The 18,832-nt window shown below is 35.5% G+C and overlaps 1 protein-coding gene and 2 long non-coding RNA genes across 3 annotated transcripts; 2 read left to right on the plus strand and 1 right to left on the minus strand.

Moving 5' to 3' along the window:
• Window positions 1–1,502: 1,502 nt before the first annotated feature.
• Window positions 1,503–2,739, minus strand: LOC110226877. The gene is made up of 2 exons (XR_002330761.1): window positions 2,224–2,739; window positions 1,503–2,033 (listed from the first exon to the last, which is right to left on the minus strand). It is a non-coding gene; the product is annotated as an uncharacterized LOC110226877 (long non-coding RNA).
• A 134-nt stretch (window positions 2,740–2,873) lies between these two features.
• Window positions 2,874–4,458, plus strand: LOC9306374. Its single transcript, XM_002868226.2, has 3 exons — window positions 2,874–3,598; window positions 3,667–3,856; window positions 3,942–4,458. The coding sequence occupies exons 1-3, from the start codon at window positions 3,266–3,268 to the stop codon at window positions 4,427–4,429; spliced, it is 1,011 nt and encodes a 336-aa protein (XP_002868272.1). The 5' UTR covers window positions 2,874–3,265; the 3' UTR covers window positions 4,430–4,458.
• Window positions 4,459–16,834: 12,376 nt separating this feature from the next.
• LOC110226130 lies at window positions 16,835–17,639 on the plus strand. Its single transcript, XR_002330239.1, has 3 exons — window positions 16,835–17,191; window positions 17,344–17,400; window positions 17,557–17,639. It is a non-coding gene; the product is annotated as an uncharacterized LOC110226130 (long non-coding RNA).
• Window positions 17,640–18,832: the final 1,193 nt, after the last annotated feature.

Consider the following 18,832-nt stretch of genomic DNA (forward strand, 5'->3'; position numbering starts at 1 on the left):
TCCTTCAAAATAAACGTTGGTGAAGCTCCGACTCCAAGTCTGTTGCATTGATGAGAGCAGAGCTTTCGATTATGCATCTAATGGTGATCATATGACAGTCACATATTATTGGGAAGATCCCCAAGCTCTTATGATTCCATTGTGATCTCGACTAATCCATCCACCATGAATTTGGTTTGTTTGTATATGGAACTTTCTTTGACCGGAGGATGTGACCATGACATCGTTGGATTCGTTGGAGTAGACAACTTCATTTTATTTTATTTCATAAACAAATAATCATTTAAAGAAAAATTAATTAACACTAATGGATCGTCCAACAACTAAAAAGCAAATTCAATTGCAATTCAAGAACAATGGAGTAAAAAGATCAACTTCCCCGCTACGTGGTCCACTCTTATTACCAAAACATCATCTAATTTTCCTGCGAAAAATAGCTGTGACTTTTTTTTTTTTTTTTCGTCTGAATTTTATTAAGAACCAAGGTAGAATACCAGTTGAAATACAAACGCCGGCGGACTAACGAAATGTCCCCAGAAACTAAGCCCAAAAAAGGGAAACAAAGCCCCAACAGAACGGGGAAACTATTTAGGGCCTGACTGGTTTAAACGCAGCGGTTGCGGTTGCGGTTGCGGGAGTTTGCGGAAGCAGACGGTTGCGGCTTCAAGCGTTATCAAGCGTTTTGAACGACTGGTTTAGCGTTTGAAAATGGGTGCGTTTGCGGGAGTTTTATGACTGGTAAACCAGCGGGTGCGGTAGCAGTTAAATAAAAAAATGACCAAAATAAATAAAAAATATTACAAAAAAAAAAAAACACCAATATATTATTATGATAATATTAGAAAAATTGAACATGCTTAATAATTAAAACCATAAATAAAGTACTAAATAATTATTAAAAAATAAATAAATTTTGTAACAAGATAGTACTTTATGCATCTGGTTTAACATCAAGTAATGGGACAAATTGTAAATAACGTTGAATTCAATCAAAAAGCAAGTGAGTTTCTATTCGAGAAAACAAATCGAAACATATATTCAATCAAAAAGTAAAGCAATACGTAATGAAAAGAAAAAAAACGATGCCATGAAAAATATTCAAAAAGTTACAAATGAGGTGATGAATGAATAAAAAGATATATGATACTTGCGTTTGGTTATTGATTTTCATCAGTTTGGATGGAAGACATTAAGAAAAATAGGGTTTCAGAATATTATTAGGGTTTCTGATGAGAACGTGATACAAAGATGAAAGATTTATATATGATTAATATATATTATAATAATTATAAGTAAACGTTTGATTTTTTTTTTTTTTTTTTTACAACCGCAACCGCAAACGCTTGCGGGAAGGAGCTTTTGAAATTTAGCGATTTCGAGCGGTTCGAAGCGGTACGGAGCGGTTTCTATGATTGGTACCAACCGCTAACAACCGCAACCGACCGCTAGTAACCGCTAGGAGGGTGCTAGCGGGAGAACCAATCAAGCCCTTAGACCAACAATGAAAACAAAAGAAGAGACAATATATCTAAAGAAGATCATTTGTTAAGAAAAAAGACCTAAGCACTAAAATTGCGCAAAGGAACCAGAAACTCTCACCAAGCTTCCCCAAAGAAACTGTGAACGCCGGAAGCACCAATAAGATCGGATAGACCTCACACCGAAATCAAATCAGTAGCAAACCGACAGGGAGGAAAGCAAGAAGTCGCCGATACGAGAGACACAAATACAAGCACCATCACACCTCACCAACCGGACCGAGATAGCAAAATGCACTAGGGACAAGGCAAAAACCTTGAAAATCGACAAGAGAAAAGCCAAATAAGATCAACAGTTCTTACACGCGGACACTCGTCGAATGCAGCTTCAGCACACCTAAAGACAAAAAGCTGATGACGTCCTCGCAAGAGAAGAACTAGAGAACGAATCCATTGCTTCGCCTAGAACCTAACTCCAAGGAAGATAGGCTAGTAGGTAGCTCAGCAACAAAATACCATCAAATTGGCCAACACCAAGAACGAAACCAGACCAAACTGCAACCACAGACAAGTAAAAGGAAGCAATAGAGAGGTAGAGCAAAGATCTAATGAATAACTCCACAAACAGAGTCACCACCATCGAAACAAGTCTCACAAACAAACACGAAAACTAGGAGAAGATCAATGACACAACGAGACTGAGCCACCTAAGTTCAAATCCGATCTGGGAGGGGAAGAACCGTACCGTCGAGGATGACCATCAACAACCACAGTAGCAAAGGATCCGGTAGATCCACCATAAAAGCTCCAAGACACCACTCAGAGAAGCGACTCACAACTCCGATAACCTTCGAATCCATCAATTAAGAGCTCCCCCACCAAAATTTTGCAGATTTGAAACCAAGAAGGCATCAAAAAATACTCGTCGAACCACCACGCTTCCCCATCCGACGAAAGCACATACAAGGAAAGAAAAAGGGGAGGAGACCGACGCCGGCGCTAAAGGAGCCGCCACGCGCCGGTCAGAACTTGGCAAGACGGAGAAGTTGACGAGCGGCGGAAATTAGGTTGCGAAAAATAGTTGTGACTATATTATTTAAAACTTTTTATAAGTTACATCAACTCAATGAAAACAAAAATAAATAATTCCGAAAATCCCGATGATGACTGAGAAAGAGATTTGACCGATCTTCCACGCCACAGTAGTGGAAGCTGTGGAGAGAGGACAAAACCGTAATAATATTTCATTATTACAATTTTCACTGACAGTTCTTTTCCATAAAAAGAATTTACCACAATTACTACTATGATCATAAAAAAATAAAACAAAATTGAAAACGTAATGATAACCAAAAAAGAAAAAAAACCACACCGTCCCACTAAAGAGGGTTAAACGGTAATTTAATCTACCCCGTAATTACTTTGACAAACCAAAAAATATTATCACGTAATAACTATATGACGTGGCATCATCGTGTCTAGTCAGCTTCTTCTTTAACCTCTTCAGCTTCAGCTATCACTGCACCTATAAAATCAACCAATCTCACTTTTTCCTTAAACCAGAAAAAAAAAAAAATTAAATTCTTATCAAAAAAAAAATTAACTCTTAGATTACTCAATCGCCGGAAAAATGAATATTCCGGTGACTTTCTCTTCAGTTACCGTGTCTAGTAACACTGTTTCCGACAATCGCCGTCATGTTTTCCGTGAAAATCGTCACCGTTAAGAAACTCCGATCCGTCTCTTAGATTTTTTTTTCCGACGATTTTGTTCTGTTTCTGTTTCCGATGATGAAAATCCAGCCGATTAACAACGATTTTCCGGCGAATAGAGTGGAATCATCAACTAAACCAGTGCTTAAGTCTCGTCTCAAACGTCTATTAGATCGACCGTTCACGAGAATCTCAAACTCAGAGAAATCACTCATCGCTGGAGATGGAGTCGTCGCCGGAACAGAGTTCGAGCCAAGCTTAGCGAAAATGGTACAAAACTATATGGAAGAAAACAACGACAAGCAAACAAAGAATGGTGGTCGTAATAATCATCGTTGTAATTGTTTTAACGTGAACAATGATATCTCCGACGATGAACTCGATATCTTCGATTATGACCATTTCAAGGTAACAAAAAAAAAAAAAATTCTCTTTGTTTTAAATCTCTGCAACAATCTAAAATCTTTTGATTACAGAGTTTGATTCAATGTGGAAGCTTCGTTGAGAAGAATCTGTTAGTGGAAGCTTCGAAGATTATAGAGAAGAACAAATCAGTTAAAAGAAAAGACGAATTGAGAAAGATTGTTGTTGATGAACTCTTATTTCTCGGTTACGATTCTTCAATTTGTAAATCGAAATGGGATAAATCTCGCTCTATACCGGCCGGTACAATCTCCTTAACCGGTTTTTTCGTCTTCTACCTTTGATTTTTGTGATTTTTCGTGTAATTTAATTTTTGATGATTTTTCAGGTGAGTATGAGTACATAGATGTGATTGTGAACGGAGAAAGGTTTTTAATCGACGTTGATTTTAGATCGGAGTTTGAGATCGCAAGGCAAACGAGTTGTTACAAGGAGTTGCTTCAATCTCTACCGTTGATTTTCGTCGGAAAATCTGATCGGATTCGTCAGATTGTTTCTATGGTTTCTGAAGCGGCGAAACAGAGCTTGAAGAAAAAAGATATGCATTTCCCGCCATGGAGAAAAGCTGATTACATGAGAGCTAAATGGCTTTCTTCATATACTCGAGACTCCGGTAAAAAGCCGATGGTTACTATAACCGCGACCGCCGTAGCTGAACCGGAGCTGATTTTTGAGGAGAAATTCTTGTCGCCGCCGTTGAAGTCGTCTTCTTCGATTACGTCTGGTGGTAAAGATGATGATGACGTGGCAGAACCGGTTAAGAGAGAAGCAAAGGTCGTCACGGGATTAGCTTTACTGTTCAAAGAAAATCCGTAAAAGAAAAAGAATTTTGCTAATTTTGCTAATTTTCGAGTTAAAAAGTTAAAAATAAATCTTCGAAAAGTTGAAAAACAAAAAAAAAATCGAGAGAAAAGCATATTAAAAAAATAGCATTAGACTATTTTTCTTCTTTTTTGACCTCTTACTTTTTTTGTTTACCCAATTTTCAAGAGGTTATTATTTACTTTTAGTTACTAATGTTTGCTATGGGTCCGAATGGTGAACACAAAAAAGGCGTTTTTCTAATTTTTTTCACAAAACCGCAGTATACTCACCAATCACACTTTTTCTGACAGATTTGCGTTTTAAGAAAAAAAAAAAAAAAGAGGAATTTGCGGTTTTGTCCAACGGGTAATACAGTGGACCGCTGTTAGAAATAAAAAGAAGGCTTTACCCAGCGGTTTTATCAAAAACCGCACCTAACAAAATAATACATTTTTTTTTGTTTTTTTTTTTAACACAAACATTGCTTTTGTGTTTGATGAGAAATGTCTTAGGTAACTTTATTAACTTGTGAGTCAAAGTCAGAAGGTATAACATCAATAATACGAATGAAAAATAAAACACACACTCTCATCGTGATTATCAAAAAAAAATTTTTTGAAGTTATAAAATTATTATGAAAGTCATTCTCCTTCTTTTTGTTTGGTAGGAAAAAATATTCTCCTTCTCTAATACTCCCTCTGTTCCAAAATATAGAATTTTTGGGCTAAAAGCACGCTTATTAAGGAAAATTATAACACAAAATAACTCATTAATTAAACACATTAAATAGAAGGGATAATCAAGAACGTTAAGAGACACATTAAATTGTGTTTTCTTTTTCAGCAAATTAAATTGAAAGCTTTTAAATTTATGATTAAGAATTTTTAATTTATCCTACCAAAAAGAAACTGAATGTTTAATTTATGTGAATGTTTAATTTATGATTATACTAATATATATATATAAATGTTTAATTACCAAAAAAAATATATTTATATATATATATATATAAATGTTTAATTTATGATGATACTAATATATATATATATATATATAAATGTTTAATTTATAATTATATTAATATTATTAATATACTTTTAAAAATTATTTAACTATAATTTGTATTCCGCACCGCGTTTTTTTTTACCAATCAAACATTATGCTATACCGCTTATTTCTAAAAACCGCATTTGTTCCGCATACCGCACATCCCACAGTTGAACCGTACCGCACTATAATACCGCACTTCTCCCGTACCGCAAAACGCAGTTACCATTCGGACCCTATGTAAAACAGTAAAAGTAACAGAGACATGTTATTACCGGATACTAGTCTTATCTTGGTAAAATTCTTGTAGCAATTCTGAGAATGTGCAATTAATGTTTCAGTTATTACTTTCTTGAAAATTGTTTATAACTTTTTTTTTACTGCGACTCTGTTTAAAAATATGTTGGCGCAAAAGGAACAGAAGATTTATGACAACTTTAACTTTTTCATAAATCACTACAAGCAATTTACCACAATGTATTTTATGGAAGTCAGTAATTAAAAAAATAATAAGGATAAAGTAGTTTATCAGAATTTATTTTTAATTATTTTCCGATGACGATAGCATTCCCAGAAGAAAGAAGAAGTCTGTGGCATCTTGGAGTGCAAGAAGCTGTCCACTTGAACAGTGTAATATTCTCTTTTGTATTTACTTTTCTTTTAATTACTGTATATATTTATTTTCTGTAGTCTTGATATAATTATTTATGTCAGTGAAATAAATATTTTCGTGTGTGATTTGGCTACAGATAAATAAATAGTGTAGCTATAATGTAGAAGATCCAAAACTTGAATTCAGATTACAAAAATCAGTAAAAGAAAAACCAAATAGAAAACTGATCCAATCTTGCATTAAAATTATGTATCAAAATTTTTTTTTTTTTAACTTATGTTCCATGGTTGTATAATATATATGGAGGAGTTCTCTTATTTAAAACTAAATCAAACTAAATAGAAAAAAAATTGGTTTGTTCGATAAAGACATAATGTAATGTTCTGTTAGACTTTTGAAATGGAAAGATGAAGTTTTGTTTTTTGAAAAATCAAAGCTTGTGTTTGCTTTATTTTAGTCGAAGCCGAGACCAACTTTTTATATGGACCTAACTTTGTTTCCGTAAAGATGTTGTTGTGCTTTAAAACGGTTAAACCAAACCAATATGTAAATGCAATCACAATCATTGTTGTGGGACATTGTAATCCTTTATGAGACCATTCACAATATATACTTTTTATTATTCTTGATATCATATTAGTATATTACACATTACAAAAATTATCATTATATTTTTAGGAAACACACAATTTTTTTTTTCTTTTTTGTCAACTAAAACACACAAGTTTTACATATTCTAGCTAGATTTTCAAAAAAAAATTGCAGTAATTTTAGGCTGCATAAAATGGGTAGGGTCGGTTACAATAATTTCTGAGGTTGTGGGGGCCTCTTTCCTTTTCTCAATACTATCCCAGTCTCTTTCCGGGGTTTGACATTATTTCTAGGAGTAGAAATTTATTTTAGAAAAAAGAAAAATCAATTATTCCTTTATTTGCAATATATATATATATATATATATAATATTGTTATAATAATTACTTTATTTTATGGTGTATATAAATATAAATAATAGAAAAAGAATTTATACCTTCAGAAGGATCGGGACACTGAAAATAAAAAGATGAGAGAAGGAGAGAGATTTCTTATAACTTTTTATTGTTGAAGTATCAATTGTAATTTTACAATGAACGTTTAACGTTCTATTTATAGAGAAAAAGATAAGTTACTATGCACGCATAGTGACGGTGGGCTCCACACATTTTACGTAAACAATTGCGGCTGCCTGACTTCTTTGATTGTGGCTGCCTGACTTCTTTGACATTTGTAACACTCCCCCTTGGAGACCAGTGTCACTATTGTCTTGTGTAATGTCTTCTGTTGTCTCGTTAAAAACCTTTCTAAGTAAACCCAGTGGGAAAAACCTTAGTAGGTAAAAAGAGTACAACGACGTAGTCTCCCCCTCGAGTGATCAACTTTACAGATCTCGTTGGTGGCGCATTCCAATAGCATAGACATGCTTCTTGAACACCGAGGTAGGTAGTGATTTTGTGAAGAGATCTGCAGCATTGTCACATGATCGAACATATTTGACTTCAATATCTTTATTCTTCTCTAGTTCTTGGGTGTATGAAAAGAATTTCGGAGGGATATGTTTGGTTCTATCACTTTTGATATATCCTTCCTTCGTTTGGGCAACGCATGCAGCATTATCTTCATATAGGATGGTTGGCTCTTTATTTGTGTTGATCCCACTGCTTGATTGTATGTGTTGGCTTATTGATCTCAACCATACACATTCTCTACTTGCTTCATGAAGTGCAATGATTTCAGCATGATTTGAAGAAGTAGCCACAAGCGTTTGCTTCTGGGAACGCCAGGATATAGCAGTGCCTCCGATTGTAAAGACATATCCAGTCTGTGATCGGGCTTTATGTGGATCTGATAAGTATCCCGCATCTGCAAAACCAACCATTTGCCCTTTTGAATTTTTAGGATAAAATAATCCTAAATTTATCGTCCCTTGAAGATATCGGAAGATATGTTTAATCCCATTCCAATGCCTTCTCGTAGGAGATGAACTGAATCTTGCCAAAAGATTAACGGCAAATGATATATCAGGTCTTGTACAATTCGCAAGATACATAAGGGCTCCAATTGCACTTAGATACGGTACTTCAGGACCAAGTATCTCTTCATTCGAAATGGATCACTCTCAACGTTAAGTGATCTAACGACCATAGGAGTACTAAGAGGAGTTGCCTTATCCATGTTGAATCGTTTTAGCACTCTTTTAGTATACGTGGATTGGTGCACAAATATACCCTTTTGGGAATGTTCAATTTGTAGGCCAAGACAAAACTTTGTTTGTCCGAGATCTTTCATCTCAAATTCCCCTTTTAAATAGTTTGTTGCTTTCTGTATTTTATCTTGAGTCCCAATTATATTTAGATCATCAATATATACCGCGATTATCACAAATCCGGATTTTGTTTTCTTGATGAAAACACATGGGCATATAGGATCGTTTACGTATCCTTCTTTCGTTAAATGTTCACTGAGACGATTATACCACATTCGCCCAGATTGCTTTAACCCATATAATGATCTTTGCAACTTTATTGCACATAACTCTTTGGGTTTAGATTTCAATGCTTATGGCATCTTAAACCCGTCGGGAACTCTCATATAGATATTTGTATCTAATGATCCATACAAATATGCTGTAACAACATCCATGAGACGCATTTCTAAATTTTCATCAGCCGCTAGACTCATCAAGAATCTAAACGTTATTGCATCCATAACGGGGGAATATGTTTCCTCATAATCAATCCCGGGTCTTTGAGAAAATCCTTGAGCTACAAGACGAGCCTTGTATCTCGTAATTTCATTTTCCTCATTTCTTTTTCTAACGAAAACCCATTTGTATCCAACCGGTCTCACATCTTCAGGTGTGAGTACAATAGGTCCGAATACATTTTGCTTATTGAGCGAATCAAGTTCGACTTGTGTTGCATCTTTCCATTTTATCCAGTCATGTCTCTTTTGACATTCATATACCGACTGTGGTTCTGGATCTTCGTTTTCCTCATTTATTTCTTTTGCTACGAGGTATGAGAAAACGTCATCGACTTCATCCATTTTATTTCGATCCAAGATCTTTCCATTATGGATATAGTTGATAGCAATCTCATGATTTCCTTCAGGCTCATGATGCTCATCATTGTCATTAGACTCATGATTCGTTTCTTCCAAAATGCTTTCTGCTATTTTGGGAATATCGAGCTTTTCAGCTTCCTTTCGCTTTCTAGGATTTTTATCCTTAGAACCAACTGGTCTACCACGCTTCAGGCGTGTTCTAGACTCACGTGTATCGTCTGCTTTTCCATGTTCGTGTGGAATTTCAATCCGAGCAGGAACATTTGCAGCTGGAATATGTGATTTGGTTATCGTTTTAGTATCTGCAAAAGCATCAGGTAATTGATTTGCTATACTTTGTAAGTGCATAATTCGTCGAACTTCCAGTTCCGACTGTTTTGTAGGAGGATCAAGATGTAACAAAGATGGTACACTCCACTTTATATTCTTTCCTACTTGTTTGCTTTCTCCCCCTAGAACTGGGAACTCTTTTTCATCAAAATGACAGTCAGCAAAGCGTGCCGTAAAGAGGTCACCAGTTTGAGGTTCTAAATACCTTATAATGGATGGAGAATCATAACCCACATATATCCCTAACCTTCGTTGTAGTCCCATCTTTGTACGTTGTGGCGGTGCTACAGGCACATATACCGCACAACCGAAAATCTTTAGATGAGAAATATTTGGTTCACGACCAAATACTAGTTGTAATGGGGAATATTTATGATATGCACTTGGTCTCATTCGGATAAGTGCTTCAGCATGCAAAATAGCGTGTCCCCATACAGAGGTTGGGAGTTTTGATCTCATGATCAATGGTCTTGCAATTAATTGCAGGCGTTTAATTAAAGATTCAGCCAAACCATTTTGTGTATGAACATGAGCTACAGGATGTTCTACTTCAATTCCCGTTACCATACAATAATCATTAAAAGCTTGGGATGTGAATTCACCAGCGTTGTCTAGTCTAACTCTTTTAATAGGGTAATCAGAAAACTCAGCCCTCAGTTTGATTATTTGAGTTAGAAATCTCGCAAATGCCATATTTCGAGATGATAATAGACAAACATGTGACCATCTGCTGGATGCGTCAATTAATACCATGAAATAGTGGAATGGTCCACATGGTGGATGTATTGGTCCACAAATATCTCCTTGAATTCGTTCAAGGAATTTTGGTGATTCTTTATCAATTTTGGTTGGCAATGGCCTTATGATAAGTTTTCCAAGAGAACATGCGGCACATGTCTTTTTATTCCCATGATATATCTCCTGGATTTTCAATGGGTGTCCATGTGAGCTCTCTATGATTTTTCGCATCATCGAGGTGCCTGGATGACCGAGGCGATCATGCCATAATGTGAAATCTTCTGGATTTCTTTTAATCACTAGATGCGATTCGATTGCACTTATATGAGTATAATGCAATCCTGAAGGAAGTTTTGGAAAATTTTCCAATATAAGCCTTTTTCCCGATTTATCAGAAGTTATGTACATATACTTCTTTTCCTTGAAGGTATATGTCTTTGAAACTCAACAAATTCCTTTTAGATTTTGGAGAATACAAGGCATTTTTTATGGAAAACTTGGTTCCATTAGGCAAAATAAAGTTGGCCATACCAGTTCCTTCAATCACGTCTACAGGACCTGATATTGTATTGACAATCATGTTTGTCGGTTTTAAGTTAGAGAAATATCTTTTGTCCTTTAGAATAGTGTGTGTTGTCCCACTATTTGGTATACAAATTTCTTGAGCCATTTCCTTGGAGATTGTTTCATCCATTTCTGTGATTAAGATAAACATCAATAAAAAGAAAGTAAATTTTATTCATAAAAGGAAAACACACAATAATTATACATTAAATTGTTGTTAAAACAACATTATTTTTCAAAATAACAAAAGCATAATATTATATATATGACATAACTAGAGACTATTTCAGCAGTCTCAATACAAGCTCTTTAGTTAACCGCAAAAGCGGTCTAATCCAAATCATTTGCAAAGGAGGGAGAATCGAGATACGATGTATCCTCGAAGTTTTCTGCTAAATTGACTTCTTTCCCTTTTCCTTTCGTGGAATTCATGTACAGCTTACAAAGATGTGGAGGAGTTCGACACGTACGGGCCCAATGTCCCTTAGATCCACATCTATAACAAACATTCTCACTCTTCTGGGTGGAATTTTCTTGGTGTTCCTTCCCTTTTGAATCATTTTGAGGACGAACCCATTTGAACGACCCCCTTCCACGTGAGTTGTAATTTCTTCCACGCCCACGATTAAAACGACCACCACGACCCCGATATGATTGATTCCCTTTCTCAGGATAGTTTACATCCTTTTTCTCCGGATTTTTTACATCCGTTGCATTCACTTCAGGGAATGCTTTGCTTCCTGCAGGCCGAGCATTGTGGTTTTTGATGAGAAGTTCATTATTCTTCTCTGCTATCATAAGCGCCACAATCAGCTCGGAAAACATTTTGTACTTGCAGTTCCTGTATTGTTCTGCAAGAACATAGTGCTCCTTATGGAATGTAAGGTAGGTTTTATTGAGCATTTCGTCTTCGCTCACTTTCTTACCACAGTATTCCAATTGAGCCACGATTCTTAACATGGTAGAATTATACTGTGCTACCTTGTTAAAATCTAGGAACCTCAAATTTGCCCATTCGTCAAGAGCATGTGGGAGAGTTATTGCTTTCTGGTTGTCAAACCTATTTTTTAAAGCTTTCCACAACTCCACGGGGTTTTTTACATTTGCATAATCATGCATCAGATTTTCATCTAGATGCTTTCTTAGAAAAATTATCGCCTTTGCCTTTTCATTGGCAGGTGATTCATTTTTCTCTTTTATCGTCTCCAATAGATTCTGCGAATCTAAATGAAGTTCCACATCAGTGGTCCATGCTATGTAATTTGCTCCAGTGATTTGAAGAGCTTGGATCTTAAGCTTTTCAATGTTTGTCATTTGTTTTTTAAAAATAAAAACATGGAATATTATTAGAAATCTTTATTTAATTTATTTTAAAATATATTTAAAATGAATCGTTTACATTAATAATGCAAGCGATTACAAAAAGAAAAAGCGTACAAACAAGTAAACTAATGTTCAAACGAAATTCTTGCGGAGTAAAATCTACAACGCAAAGATTATAAATACACAAAATAATTATTCCAAAAGCAAATATTAAAAGTAATCGAAACATTCTTCAAAACTTCAAAACTTCAAAATTCTTCTTCTTTTTTTTCGGAGAGAGTTTTTAGAGAGATGAAAAAATTTTGTTTTGATGAAATGAATGAGAAAATGAATGAATTTATAGATTGAAAAATACTATTCCTAGCCGTTGGAAAAAGTTGAATTTTTAAAAAAAATTTTGAAATTTTTCTTTGAGACCGTTGGCGGAAAAAGATTTAAAAAAAAATTAATCTGAAAAATTAGACATCAATCAGATAAAAATTATCGATTCGGATAAAAATATTTATACAGGTGAATAAACCATAATATAAACAAATAATTCACAGTGATATTATGGTGACGAATTATCCACATAGAAACAGTAAATATATATGTGGCGGCTCAGCCGACCGGTAGCAGAAATAAATATTTAAAGCAGTGCATAAAATTAAGGCGGCTCAGCCGACCGGCAACAGAAATAAATATTTAAAGCAGTACATAAAATTAAGGCGGCTCAGCCGACCGGTAGCAGAAATAAATATTTAAAGCAGTGAATAAAATTTCAGGTGGCTCAGCCAACCATTAACAGAAAATAATTAATTATGGTGCATGAAGTAACATATATATACATATATAGTTTCTTTTATTTATTTATATAATTTTCTTTTCTCTTTTTTTTTTTTTTTTTCTCATATTTTTTCTTTTAACGAGGCGACATACCGCCCGGTATAATACCGTATTTTTTTTCAGCGATCATAGAGTGATCGTGCTGATAACGTGTTATAATAATTACTTTATTTTATGGTGTATATAAATATAAATAATGGAGAAAGAATTTATACCCTCAGAAGGATCGGGATACTGAAAATAAAAAGATGAGAGGAGGAGAGAGATTTCTTATAACTTCTTATTGTTCAAGTATCAATTGTAATTTTACAATGAACGTTTAACGTTCTATTTATAGAGAAAAAAGTAAGTTACTATGCACGCATAGTGACGGTGAGCTCCACACATTTTACGTAAACAATTGCGGCTACCTGACTTCTTTGATTGTGGCTGCCTGACTTCTTTGACATTTGTAACAAATATAACATTATCAACTATAATTCCACAACATTATTATCGCTCTAAATAATATATTAAAGATGACAAAAAATAATAATAATAATAATATATTAAAGTTAAATAAACTTACATGATATTATTTTTTGAGAAATGGTCTCCAATAGCCCTAAATGAAGTTTTTATGACAAAAATAGCATCTCCTAGTTTATTTGACAAAAATAGCACTCATTTATTTTTAATTTAATAAATTTAATAAACAAAAGGAAGGGAAAAAGTATTTCACGATAACTGTCGTCACTCCACGATAAGGCGACGACGGAGACGATTTCAGGTGATAGCTGCCGGCGACAGAGAGAGCTGCCGGCGACGGAGAGATCTGCCGCGACGGAGAAAGCTTCACCTATTTTCGAACTTCAAACTGGTCTAAATGGATCTCTTTCACCAATTTTTTTTCTTCTTCTTCCTCAATCGTGTTGACGAAATTAGACGTTTATTGTTGAATTAATTATGGCTTTCTATTGTGGAATTAGACAAATTGTAGGTGCGTTCATTGATTCAGCACAAAGAATTATGATGTGTCATTGTTCATCTCTTACCTTTTTCATTGTTGGGCTTGATTGCATTAGAAATCTTAAGTAGATGAGACTTGCAATTGAAAACTATTGATAAGTAGATGCTTTACGAATTCTGAACAAAGAGAGAGTGGTTTTGGTATGTAGATGATTTACATATGATATAAGGTAGATGATATAAACATATGATATATGATTCAGTCAAAGAAGCTTACGCTCGTGCTAAATCGGCGAAATCTCCGACGAATCCACAAGCTTTTTTTATTGAGGAAATATCATGTGTTTGGAACTATGTCAATCTAAGATTGTAACGGATTTGTATTTCGTGATCTCTAGTCCTGTCCTTGTTTTTGTTTATATGGTTTCTGGAGTTGATTAAATCTTGTTGGTGAATTAAAGTTTGGATGATGAAGACGAAGTTTGCATCTGCGAGGAACTTGACGATTTGGTATTTGGAGAACTTGAGGTAAGCAACCAAAACTTCTTATCTCCATGCATTACCATTAATCTTATAAGTTAGGATCTATGTGACTAGGCCTGGGCATTCGGGTCCGCGGGTCGGGTTCGGGTAAAACCCGATCGGGTACGGGTATGTCGGGTATGGTAATCTAGGACCCAATAGGGTAAACTGAAAATAACGGTTCGGTTTCGGATCGGGTATGGTCGGGTTCGGGTATCAAATTTCAGAACCGGTAAAAACCCGAAAAATTCGGTTCTTGCTTGTTTCGGGTCGGGTACGGAGACTATCTCATTGTAGAGTTTATGAGCTGCAACATAGTTTGAAGTAATGGAGACTATCTCATTGTAGAGTTTATGAGCTGCAACATAGTTTGAAGCTGAAAGAACCAATGTGGACTTATAGAAAATCTCAAGAATCTGAACTAACCTTTCAACTTTCTCCCAGTCATCTCTCACAGCTGGTCCAATCCTCTTTGTTCCATCCTCTTTTTCCTGAAAGTAATCATTATATGGTTTATCCTCAGCCTCCATCCTCTCAAATGCTACACGGAACTTTAGAGCTTGGTCTAGCATGAGATATGTCGAATTCCATCTGGTCTTGACATCTAAAGGTAGGCTTCCCCTTTGCAGCTTCCCTGTTTCAACTCTAAAATCAAAAGATTTCAGTCTAGGTGTCGAAGACCTCACATAGGTGATGCCATTGAGAATAGCAGCCACACAGCTATCAATCTCTGTTAATCCTTCCTTCACCACCAAATTCAGAATGTGAGTAGCACACCGCAAATGCAAATACTCACCTTTAAGTATCAAAGCTTCACTTCCATACACCCGCAGCATTTCTTTCTTGAATTTGGTCATAGCTGAACTATTGGCTGTAGCATTATCAACAGTGATGCAGAATATTCTCTTTATACCCCACTCAGCTAAACAAGCCATAAGAGTATCACATATTGTCTGACCCTTATGATCTTCTACATGCTTGAAGCTTATTATCAACTTCTTCAACTCCCACATATTATCAATAAAGTGAGCTGTTACTACCATATAACTAGCTGAAGTATTGGGACAAACCCATATATCTGTAGTCAATGACAGCCTCTGCTTATTTTTCTCGATAATCTTCTTCATGGCAGCTTTCTTAGTGACATAAACCTCAACAATCTCTCTTGTAGCTGTTCTCCGAGAATGAGGCTTATACAATTGAACTTTGGAACAAAAATGTCTCCAAGCTAAGCACTCTATAAAAGCTAATGGTAACTCAGCTAAAACTAACAGCTCATTAGATGCTTCTTTAAAAACTGCTTCACTGACCTTACTAACCCTAACACAACCACCAGGACCATCAGGAGTTAAAACTGTTTGAGTTTGATGTATATTAGCACTTTTCCATACCTGGAATGCCTTGCAGGTATTTTCAATATGCTTCTTCAACGTGGAGGTTCCAGACTTGGTTGGACACGCTAACTCTTTCCCACAGTAATTACAATTACATTTGTCTGCAACCTTCTCTTTTCTGGTGAAATGATCCCAAACCCAAGACCTTGCCCTCTTAGTTGACTTACAACCACTACCCACTGCCCCTGCATTGTCTTTCCTCTTGTTTGCCTTGCTATAAGTAGGAGTTTCAAACTCTTCGTCTGTCATATCATCTTCATGGTCCATTGGAACATTTTTATCTTTTGGTTCATCACAAGACGCCATCTGCAACTCAACACAATTCAAAGTCATTCACAATTCAAAGACAAAAAAATTGTGTCATTCACAATTCAATGTCATTCAAAATTAAAAGACAAAAACAAATGAGTGGCTGTCACAATTCAAAGTCATTCTGAATTCAAAGACAAAAACAAAGTATTAAGACAAATAAGTACTTTTCTCTTAGTACTTATCAGAGAGAGATCATGGACTAGTGAAACCGGAAATTACCTCTGAACGGTTTCTCGATAAGGCGGACGGTGGAGAAGTGACCAGAGACGGTGTGGGGTTTGTCGTTTGAGTTTCCAGGTTTGAATCGAAAATGAAAACTGTGGTAAATGATGATTGATAAAGGAGAGAGTAGAGAACTAGGGTTTTTAATCGGCGGGAATAGAGGAATAGAGGAAGCGAAGAATCGGCGGGAATAGAGGAAGCGAAGAAGCTAAATCGACAATAGGTAAAGTGGGTTTGAGACTAAAACCTAAGCTAATCGGGTTTTCGGTTTACACCATTGGGTATCGGGTAAAACCCGAACCCGACCCGATACCCACGGGTAAGTAATAATAGAACCCAGCAGTGTAAAACTTACATACCCGTACCCGCCCCGAACCAGGTTTTTCGGGTCGGTTCCGGTTCGGGTACTCGGGTACGGGTTTTTTGCCCAGGCCTATATGTGACATTTATGCAGGCTGGAGAAGGCACTAGAAAGGACATCTCAGTTTCTGTGCCACCAAGTGATACATGTTCAACGCCTGAAAAAGGACAGGGCAATTATTCATTATTTTTGCCTCCTGCTCGAGATTCTGCTGTGATTTCTATAGGAAGTACACATTCAACGGCTGCACATGAAAATCAGAAGGTAAAATCTCAATTTCATAGGTTTTAGGAAGGATACATTTAATTTTAGGATGACCTTCCTAAATAATGCAATATACAGATATGATCCGAACTAGTCGTCTTTTTTTTCTCAATTTGAACTGTTTATTCATATGCCTATCTATTTTTGGGTTTGTAGAACCTCATCCTTAAGTTGGAACTTCTTCTATCTCTGCTGCACATGAAAACCAAAAGGTAAAAACTCAATTTCATAGGTTTTAGGAAGGATACATTTAGGTTTAGGATGACCTTCCTATATACTGCAATATACATATATAATCAGTTTCTAGTCTTCTTTTTAAAATTGTAACTCTTTTTCATATGCCTATCTATTTTTGTATTTGTAGGAACCTTATCTTTCAGTTGGAACTTCTTTTATCTCTGCTGCACATGAAAACCAGAAGGTAAAAACTCAAATTCATATAGGTTTTAGGAAGGATACATTTAGTTTTAGGATGACCTTCCTAAATACTGCAATATACAGATATGATCCGTTTCTAGTCGTCTTTTTTTCAATTTTAACTCTTTGTTCATATGCCTATCTATTTTTGTGTTTGTAGGAACCTCATCCATCAGTCGGAACTTCTTCCATCTCTGTGCCATATAGTAATACATGTTCAACGACTGAAAAGGGAATAGGCAATAAGTCATTGGATCTGCTTCTTACTCCACATCGTAGTCCGAACACTATAGGAGGTGTACATTCAACACAAGGTGCTGATGATATATATATTAATAAATATTTCATGAACAAGGCTGAGTTAATGCAGAAGATGAGGACATGGGAGTTGGAGTATAAGTTTGAGTTTAGGTATCGATGGTCTAACAAAGAGAGAGTGGTTTTGGTATCTGTAGATGATAAATGTACTTGGAGGATGCGTGAAATGAGGGTAGACTCTTCTGATTTCTTTGTGGTGAAAAGTATTGTCATGAGCACACATGTGACACTACACACAGAAATGAAAATCATAGGCAAGCTACTGCGAAGTTATAAAATCTCTTTTTATGTCATGATGTGTTTCGTGTTTCATAGAAATATATACGTTCGTTTGTATAAGATCTTATAATTAGAAGCTTGGCTCACTGGTTACATGTTCTATTACAAAAACAATAGGTCCCGGTTATGAATCTTGGTGGAAGTAACTATTATAGCTTTTTTTTAGGGAAGACCTTCCTGAATATGTATATATCCTTCCTGAATATTTGGAAACCCTTCCTGAATTTCAAAAATTGTTTACTTTTGCATAATTTGCCTCAAATCTTTCACAAATTGCACAGTTAAGATGCAAAGGATATGCTGAGAGCATACAACTGAGTGGATAATCTGTACGAAACATATGGTATCTGACAAAATACCATACATTGAATATCTAAACAAAACATAAATAGAAACTGATGATACTTTTCTAGTTCAGAACCATCATAGAAGTACCAAAACAGTCTAAAACAGTTTCACAAGCATCATACATCCAATAAAGAAACATAGTCCTAAGAAATCTTAACACACTCATTGAAGATATCCACAGCCAACTTGTTTCTGATGTCTTCTGAATCTATATCATGCAGCTTGGAGAAATCTTCAATTCTCTGATTCTCTGAAACTCTGTAGGAGAGAGGATCTGTTGTACTTTCTCGATATACTCATATCTTGCACATTGATTTATCCCAACATTTGAATTTGGCTCCTGTCCTATATTGTACAGAAACTTTGGCAGTGTGACATCTGTTGGAAACGAATCTCCCATTTTCCTGCAATTAAAATTAAAGGAAATCAGTAAACAGATATATTCAGGAAGACCTTCCCGAATTACTATAAGTCCTTCCCGAATCAGGAAG

The sequence above is a fragment of the Arabidopsis lyrata genome (assembly GCF_000004255.2).
Source record: "Arabidopsis lyrata subsp. lyrata unplaced genomic scaffold ARALYscaffold_7, whole genome shotgun sequence".
Lineage (NCBI taxonomy): Eukaryota > Viridiplantae > Streptophyta > Magnoliopsida > Brassicales > Brassicaceae > Arabidopsis > Arabidopsis lyrata.